The following is a 20,790-nucleotide window of genomic DNA, read 5'->3' on the forward strand; positions in this document are numbered from 1 at the left end:
GTGTTCTAACAAATCTTACGTAAATATAGGAACCTGTGGGGAGTTGGAGCTGTCCTGGGATTAATGCAGAGTAGGTTTCCACATACAAACATTGTTTTTTGAATATGCAGCAGCTATAGCAGGTCTGTGGCACTGATGTGTGGATTAGTGATTGGATAGTTTTATGTATGGAACACTCAAGAAGATCTGAATATCCTCGGCACGAGGAGACCGAATTTCTCTTACCCAGTGACATGTAGCTTTGCGTATCCCAGCTCCAGACAGTGCTGGGGGACGGAACTTCGTGACCTCTAGCACTCTGCTGGGAATGTTCTCTTAATTATATATAATTAAGGAAAATGGAATAATTATATATTCCAATTCATGTCTAGCAGTCCACAATGGGTATAGTTATGGATGATGTTATCTTGGTTTGCACTTGCTAATATCCTGAAAAGCTGGCCTGCTGAGCCAGCCTTATGTGAAACCCAACGTATACAAAAGAGTAACTGAAAATCAGCAAGTAGCCCAACATCCTTTACTTTTGTCCTCAGAGTTACTGCCTCTACTCTGGTCTGTAACTTCTTCAGTTTACTTTTTATTCTAAGAGTGCTGATTCTTCTAAGTGTTCTATTCTTATTCACTGTGAATACACCTTTTTTAAATAGAGAAAGAAAAGTGCATTGATTTGATATGCTAAAAAAATAAAAAGATGATCCAAAATATACAGAACAATTAGTATGGAATAAAGATATTTCTCAGTGGGAAAAAATTAAAACCATATTGCTGAAGTCTTTCAACATTTCACTTTTTAATTTTTCCAACAGTACACTCTTTAAAAGAAGTTAACAACTTCAATTCCAAATATAAGGATTCAATAACGCGAATGAAAAGCTGTCATTTTCAGTGAAGCTGTTGCCTAATTACCCTGGAAAAAAGTATTCTTTTGATTGAACTGATGCAAAAATCCCTTAGAAAAGCTTCATTTTTGCCTGTAAAGAGTCTTCTTAAGGTCACTTTTACTTCTAGACCATTCCCTTGTTTCTAATGAAAGAGTTTTGCTTGGTAATGGCTTGTGGTTCCACAGTGTTTTGTGTATGAAAAGCGTAGACTAAGAGATACTACTGAAGTCGCTCAAATTGTAGATTCTGCCACAAAAGGAAGTCCCAACACTGAAACATTTCCCCTTAATGTTCAGCAAGACACATGAAAAGAAAACTCAAGTCCCACTTTCATCTTTACTTTGATCACCATTTAAAATGGCGTGAAGAGGCTGCTGCACGGTCGGAAACAGCTCCACGGCCCAGTGTGCTTATTAAATGGCCTGCAGGTTCGGAGCGGCCGCCCCAGCCCGGGTTGCAGTCTGCAGACAGAGGCATCTGGTTGCTGCTGGGGGTCCCGGGGCTGAGCCGGGTGCTCCCCGGGGGTGTTCTCTCAGAAGCAGGGGAAGAAGCAGTGCTCCCAGACAGCAACAGAACAGCGTGCGAAACAATGCTCTCCATCCACCCAATCATTTCCTGTTCAGAACTGGCCTTTACTGCTGGGACAAGAGGACACTCCTGTTGGCTTTCATTTTTTCCAGACGCTTCACTAAGTGGCCATTGCTCACCTCAAGCTCTTCTGTTTTGTCCAATGCAGAGCGAAGCTGGAAATAAAGGCAAAAGGCAGTGAGCTTGGATTCCAAGCCTACTGAAAAACAAATTACGACCCAGACCCACCGAGATTCTAAAAATACACATATACCGACACGTGTGTATACGTATATTTCTTAATTTAAAAAGGAACACAAGGCACAAGATTCTGGCCTCATGAGTAACTAGGGAAGTTTCCTCTTCTGAAATAGTTAGACCCCAGTCAGAGCACAGTCTTGGGGATCCTGATGGTCTCACAGAAGGTGAGGCAAACAAACAAACAAGAGCTGAGCCAGACCAGCTGCGGGAGGTGATCCCCACAGCCCTGGGCAGCTGGGTGCTAGGGCTCTGCAGCCAGAAACCAAAGTGGGAATGCCTGAGGCCAGGATGATCCTACCCGGGCCAGGGCCACAGAGCCTGGGGTTCACAGCAGGAGCCACAACAGCAGAGAGCTGCATGGACCGTCAGGCAGTGAGGAAGAGTGGAGGTGCCCTAAGGCGGGGGTTCACAGCCCTGTGATTGTGGAGACATGCATCATTAGAACAGAGTCTACAGTTCTGCTTCTGATCCAAAACCCTCCAGGAGGGTGGGCAGGGTCCTGAGACAGGTTAAACGGCCCTGCCCTGCCTTTCACCAGCAGAGGCAGAAGCAGAAGCAGAAGCCCTTTTTGTAGAAATTTCCCCAAGTCAGGCCTGGAGTATAAATTCAAGTATATAAATTCAAATCAAGCATAATCTCATAAAACACCAAACACATGGGACAAACCATTTGAGTCAACAGAAGCAATAAACAACAGAAATAGACCCCAAAGACTGAACGTGTTTCAGTCGTCAGTGTGGAAAACAGAACAGCTGTGTATGAAATCTTTAAAGAAATAAGGATGCAATCAACAAAGGCACCATAAACAGGAAACAATCAGGAATGAGAATACGAAACAAAAGGAGGTGAAATGGAAGATCTACAAAAACTGTACATTATGCAACGTTGGGAGGTAAGGAGATGGGAAATGGAAAAGACAGATGGTAGAGAAATGCAGAGGGTCCATGAGAAGATCTGGTATCCTCTGATCAGAGTCCCAGGGGGAGGTTGGAGTCTAGGGAAGAGGAGTTACTGAAGGAGATCGTGGTTGAAAAATTTCCAAAATTTATTTAGAAAAAAGACCTCACAGATCAAAGAAACACAACATATCCCAAGCAGAACGAATAGCAGTAAACCCACATTTTAACACATTAGAATGAACTGTAGAAAATCAAAGGCAAAGAGAATGGCAGAGCAGCTAGAGAGGGGAAAAAAAAAAGATCACCTAAAAAGAGTCAGAATGACAGATTTCTTAGCAGAAGCCAGAAGATGGTGGCATGATAGTTGCAATCACCATAGATAGAAAAACCACTGACAGGTGATTCTGGCTCTAAGCTCCTAATTGGCTGAACTACAATTTCCTTTCTGGTGTGAGCACAGTCCTTCAGAGAGGTTTGGGCAGAATGATTCGGCCGCAGATTTCCCGGCGGTAAATCCCCCCTCTGCTCTCCCAACTAGAATATCATTACCCATTCTTTTCCTAGAAATAGCCTAGAAAAGTTACCTCTCTTTGAAGTTTCCGTTTTTCAGCCTTGAGTTCATCTTCTATCTTTTCAGCATTTTCAGCAGCCAATTTATAACGTGATACTTGGCTTTCTAACCTTATGACCTGAAAGGAAAGGAAAAATCATGTGTATAAATTGATAGGCCTGTTTTCTTTCCCCGACTGCTTTACTATATTTGCGATCAAAAGGTATAACTTAATAAAATGAGAGAAAACACCATGACAATAGTTATGATCTAGCATTTGGGACTATTACAGAGGTTCTAGGCACGCAAGCTATGGGTTCATATTTATGAGCAAGCCAGTACTGACACCCATCAGGGACTCATTTCCCCCGTGACCCTTGTCCCCAGTGTGGTTCCCGCAGTGCAGATCCCATGACACCATCTCTCCCCGATGTGGGTCGATCCTGCAGAAGCAGGCTGGTGAGGCAACGGCTCCACCAGGACCTCAGCTCCAGTCTAATCTCTCCCAGGGTTGGTGGGTGGGGAAGCAGGAAAGGGAGGAGAGAGGCAAGGGGCTCAGAGAGCAGGGTGACGGAAGGCGGCTCTGGGGTGGCATCTGCGGCCAGAGACTCAGCCTGCCCTCAAAGGCATGCTTCCGAACACGCGTCGCTTTCTAGGTGCGCTTCTCATCTTCGTCTCTACAAAAATTCCAAAAAGTTCCAGCCACATATACCTACAATGGAGGGGGTAACAGTACCTGCTTGTATCTCTCCCTTCGGTTAGGACACAGTCGGTCCCAGGGCCCAGCACGCTGGAGGCATGAGCGCCCCAAATCTAGGGACCAGAGCGAGCTGCTGGGCTGGGAGGGAAAGAGGGAAAATCCAGGCAAAAGGGACATCCCTGCATGAAGCGTTTTGTAATTAACCGATTGTTTTATTTTTATTTTAAAGAACTGTCAAAAAAAACCCTAACCACATTAGGTACTTTCTGCAACTAACTGTGTTTATGAAGGATTAGTATCGATTGTAACAGCCCAGATCCTAGTTATGACCTCTCCCTCCTCACGTCCTCTCCTTGTAGGAAATACACGAGAGACTTGCTGCCTTGTTTATCCCCCTTAGGACCTTTTTTGGTTCTAAAATTCTCGGCTTCTTTTTGTCCTCAGCCCTCAAGCCTTTCTAGCAAATAAAACTTCAGTTAATCCTCAGTTGGGCGGCCAGTGATTGCTTACAACTGTGCACGTACATTTTGTTCTAATGCAGTTATCTCTTGCTCAGATTTTGCAAGTTTAAATTTGAGGTCGCTGATCTGTCTGTTGGCATCCCCTAAAGGTTGAAAGAGAAGGAAAATCTGTTAAGCTCTTGGGCTTTGAAAATGTTAAAACAATAGTTACTGGGAACCAAGCCCTTACTTTATAATCGTTTTGCCAATCTGTAAGTCCTGGCCTGTGGCCTCACAACTGAGGAGGCGCTCTTTCTCCGCAGCAGGGAGAGCGCCCTTGAGCAAAGAAGGCAAAGAAATGGTAGGGGGAAGGGGGGAGGGGGAAGGGGAGAGAGATTGGGCCTGCTTTTGTCCCCGTAAGCTTCTTTCTAGTTTACTGGCACAGAAAAATACCTTCCGATTTCCCCATACAACCAGCAGATCCAAAGACTGCATTCAGCGTAGTAAACGTGGTTTCTAGCAGCGCGTCAGCTGGTGGCACCTGTTCTGTTTCTTAGGCTCAGACAGAAACATCCTTGCTCTGCCCACCTGCCCATCCTTGTTCTAGCCCACAAGGAAACATCTTTGTGCTTCTGTACTCAGGGCTTTTGGGGGGACGTTGGGAACACCGGCTGTTCCTTGCCACGATAGTTTTTCTCCTCCCGCATTAGTACAATAAAAATCGCACATGGCAAAGGGATTTCTTCTACACGAGGATTGACATTTACTTTGTAGATCCATCACATGCACGTCCATCCCGTTTTGTAAGACCCCATCTTCCGGGTGCAGACTGTCTAATCTGATATTCCTCTGTCTCTCTTCCAGCTGCCCTTTGAGTTTCTTAATCTGAAAACATCCACCAATAAAGCACGTTAATTTCTCTATTCTAAATGAGACGAGAGCCTATCAGAAAGGAAGCTGCATGTAACGTAAAAGCCCACACCCCCTAAGTACAATCCGATGTTGCCTTGCAGTTATTTCGTGTGTCTCAAAGGGGCCAGAGAGACAGGGGTTCCGTAATGAAGCAGGAGAGAAATGTAGTAAGACATTACAATCCACCAGGAAGACGGGGGAGTCTCTCCCGTTTCATAAAGGAACAAACCCAAATAAATAAATGAAAAACCTTGTGCCAGTTAGTACTCTTCTTAGAAAGTAATAGTAGTATACAGGATGAAAATGGAATTCTATTTACTGTAACAGGCATGCATTATTTTGTAACTCTGGGCGAGAAGTTATATCTAAGGTTGAAGTTCCTCTCGAATTCAGGAGGAGATTTTCCATAAAACAGTTCTGAGTGTTTATCTACAAGTTCATAAATCAGTGCACGATTCACCTTTGCTTTATTCACTAAAAAGCCAGGAAGGGCCACCTGGAGCCTTCCAGGCACAGCAGTGCTGTCCCCAACAGAACCCAAACAGGTTGTAGGTTTGCCACCTGCAGAGAGCTGGCCTCTACATAGCTTTCTTCCTTCTGAGAGAGACACACGCACATAGAGTAGCTGGAATTGCAGTTAACAGCCGTGACTGTAGAATCTTCTGCTACGTAATGGGGTGTCTCCCAGCCCTTGCTCTGTGAACCTCTCATCTCTGCGGACTTGTTGGAAGTCCCCCCAAACACCGACAGGAGCACAGCAGACCCCCAGTGACATACAAACCATCGGTGCATGCTGCTTTAAGAACACAAGTACAGAATTACCATGGACATATGTTTTTAAAAGATCACAGGCACTTCATGAGAATCCTCCCACCACACTGGGTGCCTTATCCAATTTTGAAAGAAATCTTCAAATCTTGTAAAAAGCGAGGCAAATACCTTTGATTAGGCTTACGTGGGAAAATGAGAGACATTGAGCTTCCTTAGAAAGTGATTGTGGAATAATTTAATACTACCCTGCATACGAAAAAGACCAAATAGGACAACTGTGTAGTATTTCCCGAGGCAGAAGAGATCAAGGAAGGTAAACTATAGTTGAAACAACTTGGATCAGCTGTAACAAAGAAATACCTGCTGGACAGGGGTGCTGACCACTGAGAGATTACAAAAGTGACTTTTACAGGCCAGTGGAAGAGGAAGGGTGTTGGAATGTCTGGGGAACACCCTTGCCACTCAATGCTTAATCAAGGCCTTCTACATAAATCTTTATTTTAAGCAGCAATTCATGTAGCATGTACCAAATTCAGACCAAGGCCTTGAATCTTTGGGACATCCTCTCTAAATCTGATATGATTTCTGATGTTTTACTTGAGTAAGAACATTAAGAACACTGGTTGGCTTGGTAATTATTTTCAGCCACGATGCATCAGGGGTTTCCTGATGAAGCAAGAAGCTAGAATGGGAAGGTTCCCGGTTTCAGGCGCCCCGTTCCAGAACTCGTAAAGTAATAAAAAGATCGTTACCTGTTCCAATAAGCATTCCCGTTCATCAACAAGCTTTTTCAACCTAATATCTAAAGAAATCAGAAAGATACAGGTTTAGGTGACTCCATGGACTGCCCCTTTCAGCAGATTGCTAAACTGAAGAAGGAGCATTGGGGTTAGTGAAACTGATGATGAAGGTATTACACACGTACCACAGCGAATGAGGCCACAGACAGGACGGGGGAGGAATTCAGCCAAGGGGGGTGAACTGCGGCAACCTCCCACACATGCTTGTCTCGTCAGGGCAGCATCCGGCTGCATGCAAACAGGCTAGTCTTCTACTCTGGGTTAGCATGCAAGAGCTCTAGGGCCAAACCACACTGCAACACAAGATCTCACAAGGCTTCACGGTTTAACATCATTAGCAAGGTACAAACACACTGAGCATCGGGATCCAATATCACCAGCATTTTCGTTAGCCTTGACTTCCCAAGTTTCCATCCCACGAGTGTGGAGCTTCCTCATTTCTCCCAAAGACTCACCAGTGTCAGAGTTCTGACTCTGTCTACGAACCCTAAGTGTGCTGAGAGCACATCTGGGAACCCGCTTTGCTGCTATTCTTTTGAGGAAGAACGCAGCAATAACTTAGGTTTCTGTCATTCTTCCCACCCCAGATGCAGAAGTTTGCATATACATAAGCACCTAGAAATCCCCCAAACAACTCTCTGAAGGGGCATTGAGTAATACATTCTCCAGAGTACAGAGAGGAAACCAAGACCCAGGGAGGATTTTAGGGGCAAAACCCTACACCAGTTTCAGGGCAAAGCAGGACGACGTGATGGTGGCGGGTGCTCACGTGTGCTGTGCCCTGTGTGCCAGGCGCTGTCCCAGCCACTCACACCACCTCCCGTGAAGCCCTCCAGGTGGGCACGGCTGACACGTCCCTCTTCTACAGATGAGGACCCAGGCCCGGCAGCTTTCCTAAAGCCCCAGGGCTGCACCCCTAACCCCTGCACCCACTGTTTTCCTAAACGCAGCCCTCTGAGTCAGACCGGACTCCTGGCCGGAGGCTCTTCTTCCCGAGGCGGCAGGGCTCTCACACTGCCCAGGTTCTGATTAGCCGTGTGAAATGGAAATAATTCATACGAAACGCACCTTTGCTTTCATTAAAAAATCATCTATCCACATTCTAATCCAAGTTACGTGTTTTCGCTAATTGTTTTTCCAAACATCCGAAATTGCTATTTTGAAAGGCACAATAACACAATAAATGAAAATAGAAAATGTTACGCATAAGATACATTGATAATCCTTCTGAGTTCCGTTCTAATTTCCATACAAACTGCTTCTGACAGGTGTTTTATTCTGTCCTTTCCATAAATGCACCCAACACTGAAACAAAAATTAAAAATAAATTGAAAACCTGGCTCTCTTATTCAATATCACTTTTCATTTTATCTTGTATATTTTATATTCCTATATACAAAAACCACAGGCATCATAAGAAACATTGAATATATCAGAAAGAGATTTGAGGCTCACATATCTATTTACAATTTTATTATTATTTTTCTGTTAGAAGACTTCAAATATCTTAGACAGCAAGTAAAAAAATTGTTAAAATGTAATAATAGTGCTAACAATAAAAAACAAGCGCGGGCTTCCCTGGTGGCGCAGTGGTTGAGAGTCCGCCTGCCGATGGAGGGGATGTGGGTTCGTGCCCAGGTCCAGGAGGATCCCACATGCCGCAGAGCGGCTGGGCCCGTGAGCCATGGCCGCTGAGCCTGCGCGTCCGGAGCCTGTGCTCCGCAACGGGAGAGGCCACAGCAGTGAGAGGCCCGCGTACCGCAAAAAAAAAAAAAAAAATCTGACCTTTAGTCTTATAGTGAAAATAGGAAAAATGGAGAGCGACAAATGGAACTTTTAAGGAAGAGAAATTTTAAAACAGAAGTGGAGAAGATTAAAACTAAATAGTTTCAGGAAACTGGAAAAAAGAGAGAAGCAAAATTGTTTGCTATAAAGAAAATAAGCACTGAAATAAGTCAGAGAAAGACAGACAGTATATGTTATCACTTATATGTAGAATTTGAAAAATAAAACAAACGAATGAATATAACAAAACAGAAACAGACTCACAGATGGTAACTAGTGGTCACCAGTGGGGAGAGGGAAGGAGGGAGGGGCAAGATGGAACAGAGGATTAAGAGGTACAAACTACTATGTGTAAAATAAATAAGCTACGGGGGCATATTGTATAGCACAGGAAATACAGTCACTATATTATAATAACTTTAAATAGAGTGTAATCCATAAAAATATCGAAACACTATGTTATACACCCGAAACGAACATAATATTGTAAATCAACTATACTTCAATAAAAAAAGAATTCAAAAAAGAAGTGAAGATGAGTACTGCTGTTTTTACAGTCTTAAAAGTCAACAAGTCTAACCTGTGAAGTGAACAGTGGTGCATGACTGGCAATTACTGTGATACTCAGCAAGAGTGCTGCAAACCTATACTCACTAAACAGCCTTGCTCATCATTGGTCTCTAACACCCAAATGATAAGCATTAAAGAAAATGAAGTCACACTGTCTCGAACTCAGAGTTTTCTTTTACACTGGGAAGTTCAAATCAATTGGCAATTAAAGTTATTTTAGTAACGTTGTTAAAGGATTTCATTTTTTTTAATCTGTTTTTTATATATTAAATTCCACCACACTTTCTGGTGTGAACTTTAGAGACCGGTAAAACAAGGAACAAAGTGGCAAGGCCATACAGTCAGTCACAGGGGCAGCAAGCAAGCACCGGGACCCCCCAGCCCTGCTCCAGAGGGGCTTGCGTGTTGTGACCGCGTCTGTCCAGGCTGTAAAGGTCAACCACCAGCAACAACCATGGTCACTGAGCACTTACTCTCTAGTGCTTTACTGGGTCTGATCCTCACCACCACTCTAAAAGGCAGGTTCTAACCCCAATTTCAGAGAGTAAAATGAGACACAGTAAGGCTAAGTAGCTTACTCATCATAATATATTATCAGCAGGATAATTTTCATTCTGTGGGTTAATTTCACCCAATCCTGGGCCTCAGGCCTCCTCTCCCCATTGCAGAGCAAGTCACCTCCCTCCATATTCGCAAAGATAATGATCAGAAGACCGACATCTCAGGAAATCCACTGAGTGTGGTCCTTTCTCTGCTCCCTCCTTGCACTGACTTAATTTGATTATAATCCATGTGGTCAGTTTTCAACTTCCCCAGGGCTAGCCTCCCACGCCAGGATCGCCCCTCCTTTCCGTAAAAGGCAGAACAGGGACAGGCTGCTGAAGAGGTCTGTACAGATGGCAACTCCCTACAGCAGCTGCTGCTTCAGTTCAGCAGAACAGCTGAAGACTTTCACGTCTCAAAAAATTCGTTCGTCTTTGATGTAAGAGGGGCAGAGAGGGTGAAAGGGAGAGGGCGAAAGAGTTTTTCTCCTGAAAGACTGTCCTCCCTGTATAAGGTCAGCACACTGAATAAGCACATATTCTGAATGGAGCACGCTCACAAACACCCCTGCCTTTCCTTCTGGAGCCCGGACATTTGGAATGAATCTTACTGTTGTGTTCCCTTGTTTCGATGGCCATGGTGGCATGTCATACAAGGCGGTCTCCTAGAAAAGGAATCTATCAATGGAAAACAGGAACCCTAAACTGTCTAAACACCCAGAAGCAGCATTCCAGGGTCCTAGTGACAGTGGAAATTTAAATGTTCGGGTCATTAGGTTTTCCATTAATTGGAAATACTCAATGTTATAGAAAGTAGTCAATGCAAGATATCCCATTCTTAAACACTCTTTTCAAAAATTTTACTGCTTCCCAACCTTTGTATGTTATAAAATAGCCTATAATTCAAAATGCTCAGTTACCTTTCCCTATTTTTTACAGAAACTCATAGTTATACTTACATATTTTGGAAGGAAGATTAACATTTTACATACAGTAGGCATGTTCTGGTTTGGGGTTGAAAAATATCCCAGCTTTTTGATTTAAAGTATCAGTGATCGATGCTTTTCTCTGTTCTGCATTATAGTGAAACCTCAGTGGTCCAGGTTCCTCTGGGGTTGCGGCTGACAGGTCACCTTCTGATTCTTTTCTGAGTCTGAATTGTTTGACATTGCGATCTTTCCAAATGGCCTTATACACTTCCACACCTTCCTACACTGAATATACCAAAGGTAACCATTTCTTGATAATTCAGGGGCCTTCACATGCACATTAATTACTGTGTGGGGCTGTAACAGCATCTCGCCCTCGGAGCAGAGTAACTGATGTCCATAATGAAGGCTCTTAGATTATCAGGGATGGTTTGGCCCTTTAGAATCCTTACCTTCTTTTTTGCTGACTTTCCAATTCTCTGCTGCTTCCACTAGAGATTGGGTCCTACGTGCTTGTTCATGGGCAGAGCGCCTTCCATATAGGAAGTGATCTACATGTTTATTGATTAAATGAGGGATGGACACTTGAGACTGCTGGCTGGCTGGCTGGAGGGATGGGAAGCCTATAATAATGCCCTTAAATGTGCTGTTGAAAAACATGGGGAAGAAAGGAAAGAACTTAAAATGGTTTGATGATCTCACCACTGAGTGAGTTTGGCTGTTGAATCACTTCCCCAGAGGCCTTTAAAAGTAGGAAGGAGAGCTGTTTCCCAATGTGCATTCCGGTATGAACGCAGCTTTGCTAAAGTTAGAGATACCAACTTTAAAGTCCTTTGCAGCCCTTGGACTTGATTCTCTAGCAAGCCCCACAGTTTTCTATTTATATGGCACAAGTGGAGAGAACTGATCAGTCCCACTATCCTCTGCTTCAGGACACTTATGCAGAAATAGTCAATGTTTATTTGAAATTCTCATCATTCTCTTCAAAACATTCTAAGTATTGGCACCTGTAAGCAAAGCAACAAGATGGAGACCTTTCTCAACTGGGCTCTTCATCAGAACCACGGACCACAGGAGATTCTATGAGGAAAGATCTTACTCAAGGGTGGTCCAACACTAGTCCCAGTCTAGACGCCGGGGGAGAAGCTATTCACTACTGACGATGGATATTACGCATGAGGCCTCCATAGAACCCCAATTGGGAATTAGCAACCCAGAGGTAGATAAAAGTAGATTAAAGATGATATTATGTAGCCACAGTCAGAATTCAAGTAGCACAAGAGTGATCACAGGCTTGTAAAATTATAACATGTTTTTATTTCAAATTTTGTTGAGGTATTGGTCATTTTTGCACTCAATTATGTCTTGTAACAATAATACAAAGTCATATGATCTCATAAAGTGTCAACAGCATTCAAACTGTACATTCCTCTGTAATTTTAATATTCTATAATGGTTTTTAATTTAACTTTACAATTATTTTTAAAATGTTTCTTTATATAGAAAATATATATCTTGTTCAGGAAGATCAAAACAAGAAATTTCTGGTAAGAATATACTGAAAAACAACAAATGAAAATATTTATACAAGAATACCAAGTGATTCAACTATTTAAAATATCCTGTTAGAGTCTAATCAGAAGTTTGCACAAGAATAGCATCCTTTTGTCTTGCTCTACTGAATAATGATTAGACAAATACAAAGAGAAGTAATTTTAAGGTTAAAAAAATAAATTTTAGAAATGATTCTCCCTAGCCAAATACTGCAGTAGGAAATGCAATTACAACATGTATCTCTTCCAGAAAAAAAAAAAAAAAAAGAAGTCTTTGTATAAAATGACTTTGGTACATAATTGTCATGAAGTCAAAATCTCCTACAAAATAAATTCAGGTATCCTCAAGAATGATATCCAAAAGTATTGGTCTGAGATAAAATACTTATATGAGGTAAAGGCAAGTAAGCTATCCCTAGTGCTGTAAGATGTTTATTTGCTATCCCTAACATGATTAATTATTGTCCTAACATGCAAATCTCATCATTCAGTGACCTATAAGCTGTTTGGCCGTTTATGCACTTTTTAAATAAAATACCATACAGGTTATATTATACATATCAAGATCAAATATGAAAGCACATATATTTAAATGAGACACCTTCATTTAAAGCATACTCATAATGTGGAAATCTCAGGATACTATTTGGTCACTTCAATTAGATGTTGATACATTTGGTCAAGAATATGCACATTCATATCAGCTTAAGGCAAAAGCTAAATATTTTGATGCTGATTTTAAGCAGAAATAAAACAGTGTACATTATTGTTTGATGCTCTTGGAATGCTCTCCATTAGAACTAACTCCAGTAACAGAAGTGTCCTTCTCATCTGGGTGATAACCTTAGTGATGAAACAGAAATCTACAGGTAACAGTCTATAGCTTCAAGGATTAGATAACTTGGTGGTGGATTGTCATTTGGTGCATCTATACCAATCTAGAACATTTTCTGGGTCTCACCGGTGGAGTCTCTCACGGTTGGACTTGCTGTGCAGTCCTGGTCCCTCCCCAAGACCCCACCTCAACCTACGACAAGGTACACTCCTCTTTGTTTCTGCCCTTCCCGTGTCCACCTCTCATCTCCTCCCTGCTTTCTGAATTAAAGTCCCCCACCTCGCCTGCTGGTGCCACGTCATCATTTTCTAGACCACTGCTATCTGGAACCTTCCTGACTGTCTGACCTAGATTTTCCGATGTCACATGCTCTTCTGTGCCTTCTGTTTGACAGGCATCGTTAATGTTCTTTGAGGGACCTTCATCTTGGAGCAGGGTGCTGCCTGGTGCTTCCTCACTGTCTGGACCTGGAGGACGGCTGGGAGCGGTGCCATCTTCTTCAGCATCATCTTTTACAGCACCTTCCTCTAACTCTTTATTACTGGCACTGGTGCCTGATGACTGAACTGTATTATGGGCAAAATCCAACGTGTCTCCATCAGCTACTGCTTTCCTTGTCTTAGTGTTTACACCAGAATCGTCTTGGTTAAGTCCTCCATCCAACCCAATTTTAGGATTTTCTGGACCATCGGCATTTTTACTGCTTCCTACCGCAGTGTTCTGTTCTGGGTTTTTAGTGACCTCATTTTGTGCTTCTACAACTGGTTTTTTGTCAGTAAACTTTACCTGCTCTTCTTTCACTTCACTGAAATCTGGGTTTTGAAATGTTAACTCTTTCTGAACATCTTTGGTTTCTACAGGTGCTGGTGATTTTTTCTTCTTGTTTTTCTTTTTCTTGTTCTTCGTTTTCTTGTGCGACGAATCCAGTGCCTCTCCCTGTGGGTCATTCTTTTCTTCATCGGGCTCTTTCACATCTAGGGGTTCACTTTCAGCATCTACCGTACTTGGACCTGGCACCTCCTGAGGGCTGCTTCTGGCTTCTGGAGAACAAGGAATGGCTTGGACTTCCAGCTTGGTTGGTTTCTCATCCCTTAATTTTCTTCCCTTACCCTCCTCTTCATTGCTCGCCCCACCTACCTCTGTGCTCTGAATTGGGACCTCCTTGGGCTCAGCTACTTCCTGGTTGGTGAGTTCTTTCTCTAAATCATGCCCTGAGCTTGGGTCCAAGCCTTCTGGAGCATCTACCTCACATGTTTCCTGGTGACTCACGGTGTCAGCGATACCCCTTGGGGGACTTGAGGCCACTGTGCCCACCTGCTCCCCCAACCCAGTGAGCCCTGCCTCCGGCACAGCCTCTGCGGGGTTCCCGCTCTGTTCCCCAGGGTCTGCACTGCTCTCCCCTCCAACTTCAGGTATGTGCAAAGCAGCAGCCTCCTGACGTGGTTCTATGCTCATCTCTTCCAAGCTGGTTTCAAAATCTTCCTGTGTTTCTTTTTCCCACTCTTCTGCATATTCTTTACTTTGGTTTTTGATATCCAAGGCATTACTGCGGCCCTGCCCAATCCTAGGACCTGGGATTTCACCATCTAGTTCACTGTTTATGACCTCACTTGACTCAACCTGCTCTGTGTTTTCAAAGAAGGAAGTGTCCTCCAGAATTTGGCTTTGAACCTGTTCCTCTTTCTCAGAATTGACTAACGTTCCCGGGGAGGGGGCACTGTCTTCAGAGGTTTTCTGGTCCTCGGCAGTGTCACCAGGATGTAACACCTCTGTGTCCACACAGTCCTTTCCTGGGTCCTCTTTGGGCTGTCTTTGCTCAGTGTTCTGCAAGATTTCTCTTTTCCCCTCATTCTCCACCATTTCAATTTTCACCTCCACTTCATTGGCTCTTCCTAAAAGACCATTGAGAAAGTTGAAGGGACCCCATGATGTGGTTGACCACACAACATATATTACAACGTAAACACATGTTCTCTTTCCCAGCCAACCCCGCTCCTAAAGAGAGAGAGCCATCAGAGAAGCACGCGGACAGAAGCCTCTGCCAGTTCTGTGCGGCAAAGCAGCCATCGCGTTAGCAAATGTTGGATCAGCGGAGGCCACTGCCACCGTGTCAAAGGCAAGAGTGGCTGCTGGTGCCACCTGGGGTGAACTGACTTTCAAAGGTGAAGTTAAGTTTTAACAAATAAGAAAGAGCTCTGGATCAGGCAGCCAAACTCTCCAAGATGAGGGGGTTCAGAAGGACGGAAGGTTCGTGGTCCCCATTCTCATTTCTGGATGCACACGGGGACCCCACTCCTACTCTTCCAGCTGTCAAACTGCACTGAATATCACGCAGCTCTGAGAGCAGCTTTCAAATAATTTTTAAAAGAAACATTCAGTTCACCTTAAGAAACTCAGCCTCAAGGTCAATCTCAAGGGAAGCCACTTTTGAAATAGCTCCTGGAGGTAAAAAGAACTCCACCCCCCACCCCCCCCCGCCCCCCGTCACTGTCTTCCTGGGGAAGCAGCCCGTGCCCTCAACACTTGCACCTTTCCTGGAGGGAAGGGGGCCGGTTACAGCAGGAGGGGAGCGTCTCAGATCAAGAGACCGCTTAATTAGATGTAAATCAATCAGCGATCAAAGAATTATGAATGAAAGAACCTGCTGCTGCTTTGGAATGAACAGTTACAGTCAGTTACATTTTGGATTCTCCACACAAACAACATCGCAGCATATGAGCTACCACCACGATGCTGAAAGTCAGAGCTCGGTGATTTACGACCAGCGGTCTCCAGGAAGATGGAGAGCCCGGCAGGATTCTATTCAGAGTCAGCTTTGCCTCACCCCTTAAAAATCTCTAGTATTGCATACGTTTTATAATGTACATTTTATATTAACTAAATATTACACAAATATAAATAAAAAATAAACATATATCTTGGGAAGTTCCTGCAATTCTTTACGGGGATATGTGATCAAAAAACACATGGAGGGCTTCCCTGGTGGCGCAGTGGTTGAGAGTCCGCCTGCCGATGCAGGGGACACAGGTTCGTGCCCCAGTTCGGGAAGATCCCACATGCTGCGGAGCGGCTGGGCCCGTGAGCCATGGCCGCTGAGCCTGCGCGTCCGGAGCCTGTGCTCCACAGCGGGAGAGGCCACAGCAGTGAGAGGCCCGTGTACCGAAACAAAAACAAAAACAAAAACAAAAACACATGGAGACCACTTACAAAACCGATGTTTCTAGCTCTTTAAGTGTTCATTACACGACAGTTATCAAGGATTTATAAAATGTATATTTGAACAAGAGCAGCATGATAAATTCTAGCTGCTCAGGTAGGGAACATAAAGGTAGGATGGACATTCATCAATTTATCTTCCCTCAGCAACTCTGACACAACGAAAAGAGCTGTTTCTTGAATAGTCATCAAGGTAATGAGGCACCTTCCCGGAAAGTCAGTCCTGGGAAGCTGGGGCCTACAGGTCCTCTTCATGTCCATGAAGAACCTTCCAAATGGAAACTACAGCCATGGTCCCTGACCTTATCCCAGCCTCACTGTGAAAAGCTGGAAATGGTTGCAAGCGAGGCCTTACTTGCTGGCTACAACTTCAGGCCGCCCACCACATGCAGAAGGTTTATCCCAAAGCCAAGTATATTACGACAAATATTAATTGGTGAATCTTTTCAGATATTTGAAAACTGTGTAAAATATTCCTACAATATATTGGGTTTCCCAATTTACATTCTTTCAGAAGTAAAAATGTGACATACAAAGGAACATCACCTCTGACAAAGGGGCAGACGTTTTCAGACTCTTGTTGGTAAGGAAAGCCCTCCGCAATGACCACACTCACCACCCAGGGCTCCCTGTCCATCTCCCTCACCACCCAGGGCTACTTGTCCATCTGCTGTCCACAGGCACTTCAGACTCTCAAAATGCTTAATGGTGCACAGGATTTGCAGCACTGGCTTGCAAATACAGTCAACTAACTTACTTTACGGCTCTGCTATTCTGATCTTTTGACAATTCTGTAACAGAATAAGTCACAACGCTGTGTTTGGCACATAACTGAAGAAAACCAAATACAACAGAACTGTCAACACGGTCACTTAATTTTGAGATTATTTTCCTTGTATTCACAGTCTCACTGGCAGCTTTGAGAAGCAAAAGAAATGTATTCTTAAGCCATCGGTGGTGAGCACTGAACAGAGGTACATGCCAGACAGCACACGTGGGTGATGGCATCGTTTGACAAGGAAGTTCCCATGAAGTGACAGAACAAAGGGCATGCTGGGTGATTGTTAATCGATCAGTGATGATTACATCAACTCCACCAATGCATGGAAGGTGAACCAGTGCTGACTGGAAGATGCAAGGATCAAAGGAAAACAAGTACTTACCTAGCGTCCCATCCCCTGTTGTCTTGAGGGCATTTAACTCTTCCTTTGTCATCTTTGTAGAACCTTGATAGCCAACATTATTTAGAGGGTCTGAAGTCTCTCCATTGGTAGCTATTTCTGAATTTAGGATTATTCCATGTTTCTGGGAATAAAAACAGGCTCATCGTAAGTGATACTAGGTTAAACTTTATTTTATAAATAATAATTTAAAAAACCCCTATTTTTCCCTAAGCAGAGGAAAACTCTACAGAGACAGAGGAGCGCTAGGCTCCACCCCTGTAAATATTCTATCAACACACACTGATCTGGGATGTCTTCCTCCAGGGTCCTTCTTCCTTACATGATCCCAGCCACGTCTTAATGTGCTGGTGACAAAACACTTTCCTCGGGCATCCTTTTTCACTGTAGGCTGCCAGAAAGTGGAGCATCAAGCAAATCACTATAAAGTGGTCTTTACCTCTAAAACCCCGGCTGTGTTCTTTAAAAGGACGGAGAAATATGTACGTGTTCTGAAAGGAATGATGAAACTTGGCTGGAATTCGTGCTCACGACACAGCAAAACACTTTAAACCCAGTGACGCTTCACAATGCCAGGATGCCCCCCTCACCCGGGATCACCCCCTCTCTTACGCCCTCCTGCCGCCCATAGCTCTTTCTCTTCTGCTTGGAGGAATTCCCAGCCCTGTACTCACACCCTGGCGAGGAGAAGTACTGTGAATCTGAGCCCTAAGCCTGTTCCCTGCTGGCTTACTGCTCTGGCCTTGACCCTTCATTATAAGTAGCTGACATGGATGTTTCCATTGGCTGACGCGCCAGCCCATGGCCATACCCCCTAGACTCAACACCGCCTTCCTCGGTGCCGAGAGTCCACCCAGAGCTCTGACCCCCGCTGCTGGCCGTTGGTTTATTTTACTCAGTTTCCAGCCAGCAGCTGAAGACCCCTTGATATGGTCCAGACAGAACTTTCCTACCATCCTCGGGGTCTCCAAGTCGAACTAGCGTCAGCCACGCCACTCTTCAGCTACAGAGGTCCTTATGTTCGAGACTTTAATATAAGAAAGAAATACATTCTCTAACTTGGAGTAACGTCCTGGAGAATTTACTGGTGAGTTTGAGAAAAAATTTAGACAGCCTATCAAAAAAATTCTTGGAAATCAGAGTTGCTTTCAAGATCAGATATGCCTATAAATATCTAAAGACAATCAGCCCCACGGAATCCACGCTGACTTCACATGTCTCTTTGGGGTCAGTTAACTCAAGATTTGATTTTATTAACAGAACTAAAATCAACGACATAAAATTAATGAACACCACTATCCACACACATTCGTCCTTGAGAATCCTGGAATTTGCTGTTGTCGCCTGGATTTTTTAAAACTGTACTTTGGCTTCGTACCTTTAATTCCTCTTTCAGCACGACTACTTCTTCTCTAAGATCGTCTCGTTCACTCCTTATGGAATCAAAGAACTCTTTCTGCCTCTCTAATGCCTGAGTGTGTAGCGGAGCAAAGAGAGAGAAGATTCGCACAGGTGAGCAGACGACTTCAGAAGCAGGACTAGCAAGGAGGCTTCTACTATGTAAAAGGCTAACATCGGCAGGGCATTTGACAGACTTTGCTTAAAGATATAAACACAATGCAGTGTTAAGCTCTGCACTTAGTTTACGCCAGCCAAGAAACGTCGCTGTGCATGCTCCCTGAAAGACCTTAACGTTCTGAAGTATGCTCTCTGTTTTACACCCTCTCCTGGCTTAGTCTGTGGCTTCACGGCATAGTCGGAGAAGGAACAGAAGCCATGCACCCATTTAAGTGAGGGATAAATAAAGGAAAAGAAGAAACGTTTACAACCCCCCAGTGACAACTATTTTAGGAATTTAGACTATTTTTGTACGTTGATTCTCGGTGTTTGTTGTCACAGATAAACATAAAGTGGTCCTGAAGCAAACACAACGCACACACAGACATGCGCACAAAATCTTAAATAAGCGTCGGTGAGCATATCAAAGTGAAGGCAAGGTGCAGCTTCACGATGGAAAGGCGCTGACGTTTGCTTCAGCATCTAGAGATTGTTATCAGAGCCGTGTGGAGTGAGTCGCCGTGTTTTGGAAGCCGTTTGGCATCGCGGAGCACAGCCGTCACTTTATTAAGCGTGTTCTTTCTCCCTACGCGTCACTCCTAAATGCAGACGGGCTGCCTCTTCTTTCCCTGTGGAGGGAGAGGGGCTGACAGCTCCCTGGGGAGGCTCAAGGTGGGGATGCGTGAGGCACAGCGCCTGCCACCTTGCAGCTTCCTCAAAGCCCTTGGAGAAAAAGCCCAGGCAACAGGGGACAGGGAATTCCGGAGGTCTGAGCCTCCACGTGTGAACCTGCCCAGCGTGCCTTCCTCACTCCTTTGATCTCTGCACCGCTGGCTGCTCACAGGCAGGCAGGGAGCCCGGGAATGCTGACCAAAGGAGAATCTCCACGTTGGAAGTCCACTTCCAATTTGGAGTTAATGTCAATTTGGGTAAGTTCGTGTAGTCTCTCTTTTATTCGTTTTGTGTCCCACGGGGGTCACATGCAAACTCATACAAGCCTTTTTGCAAACCAAAGATTCTGAAAGCATTCAATTTGCTAAGCAGACTGCCCACTTGAACAGATTTCAAAGACTTGAGAATCCTACCCCTATCTTTTTGTCTTTCCATTCTATTGTTTCCTGAAGATCAGAAATCTCCCTGATATAACTCGCCTGTTTCTGCTGTAGCTGTCGGATTTCCTGAAGAATAGGAACAGATAGAAAGAAAGCAGATACAGGGTTAAATGGGAAGAAACTCTGCAGTGTAGACAACCCCTGAGCCAGCAAGCGCCCTTGGAGGTCCCAGCACCATTTTTCCTCGCTGATCCCAAGTTCGTTCTCAGGATGCTGGGACTTTATCCTTGTCCTTTTCCCCAGCTCCAAGTGTAGGAAGAAAACCAGCTGGAGTGAAATTCTCACTTACAGGCACTAGAGTTCTAACCAAATTAAAAAAGTAAAAAATCAAGCCTGTATTAGTTTCTTTTTGTCGCTGTAACAAATTACCATAAATTCAGTGGCTTAGAACAACACAAACTTATTTTCTTACAGTTCTGGGGCTCAGAAGTTCAAAATGAGTCTTATGGTAACCCCAAGGCATGGGCAGGCCTGGGCTCTTTTCTGGAGGCTCGGGGCAGGGGAGAATCTATTTCCCCCTTTTTTTAGTTCCTAGATGTGCCCACAGTCCTTGGTCTGTGGCCCCTTCCTCACGTGGCTCTGACCTCTGCCCCCGTGGTCACATCTCCTATTCTGCCTTTGACTTTCCTGCCTCCTTCTTGCAAGGACCCTTTGGATCACTCTGGGTCCATGCAGATGATACAGGATAATCTCCCATCACAAGGTCCTTAACTTAATCACATCTGCAAA

The 20,790-nt window shown here is 44.2% G+C and overlaps 1 protein-coding gene across 30 annotated transcripts in view; it reads right to left on the bottom strand.

The window, feature by feature from the left end:
• Positions 1–766: 766 nt before the first annotated feature.
• LRRFIP1 (LRR binding FLII interacting protein 1) overlaps positions 767–20,790 on the bottom strand; it is a 144,041-nt gene continuing 124,017 nt past the window's right edge. For 27 of the 30 annotated variants that reach the window (XM_060107207.1, XM_060107206.1, XM_060107205.1 and 24 more), the window contains 2 exons: positions 17,375–17,516; positions 11,916–14,887 (listed from right to left, as the gene is read on the bottom strand). In XM_060107207.1, the coding sequence (XP_059963190.1) occupies positions 13,188–14,887; positions 17,375–17,516 (1,842 nt within the window). In that variant the 3' untranslated portion in view covers positions 11,916–13,187. Of the gene's footprint in view, positions 1,625–3,192; positions 3,298–4,382; positions 4,463–5,065; positions 5,184–6,733; positions 6,784–11,915; positions 14,888–17,374; positions 17,517–18,770; positions 18,864–20,034; positions 20,128–20,790 lie in introns of those variants that run through there. The other 3 variants (XM_060107209.1, XM_060107211.1, XM_060107214.1) reach the window with 2 other exon arrangements.

The sequence above is a fragment of the Mesoplodon densirostris genome, chromosome 8, assembly GCF_025265405.1.
Source record: "Mesoplodon densirostris isolate mMesDen1 chromosome 8, mMesDen1 primary haplotype, whole genome shotgun sequence".
Lineage (NCBI taxonomy): Eukaryota > Metazoa > Chordata > Mammalia > Artiodactyla > Ziphiidae > Mesoplodon > Mesoplodon densirostris.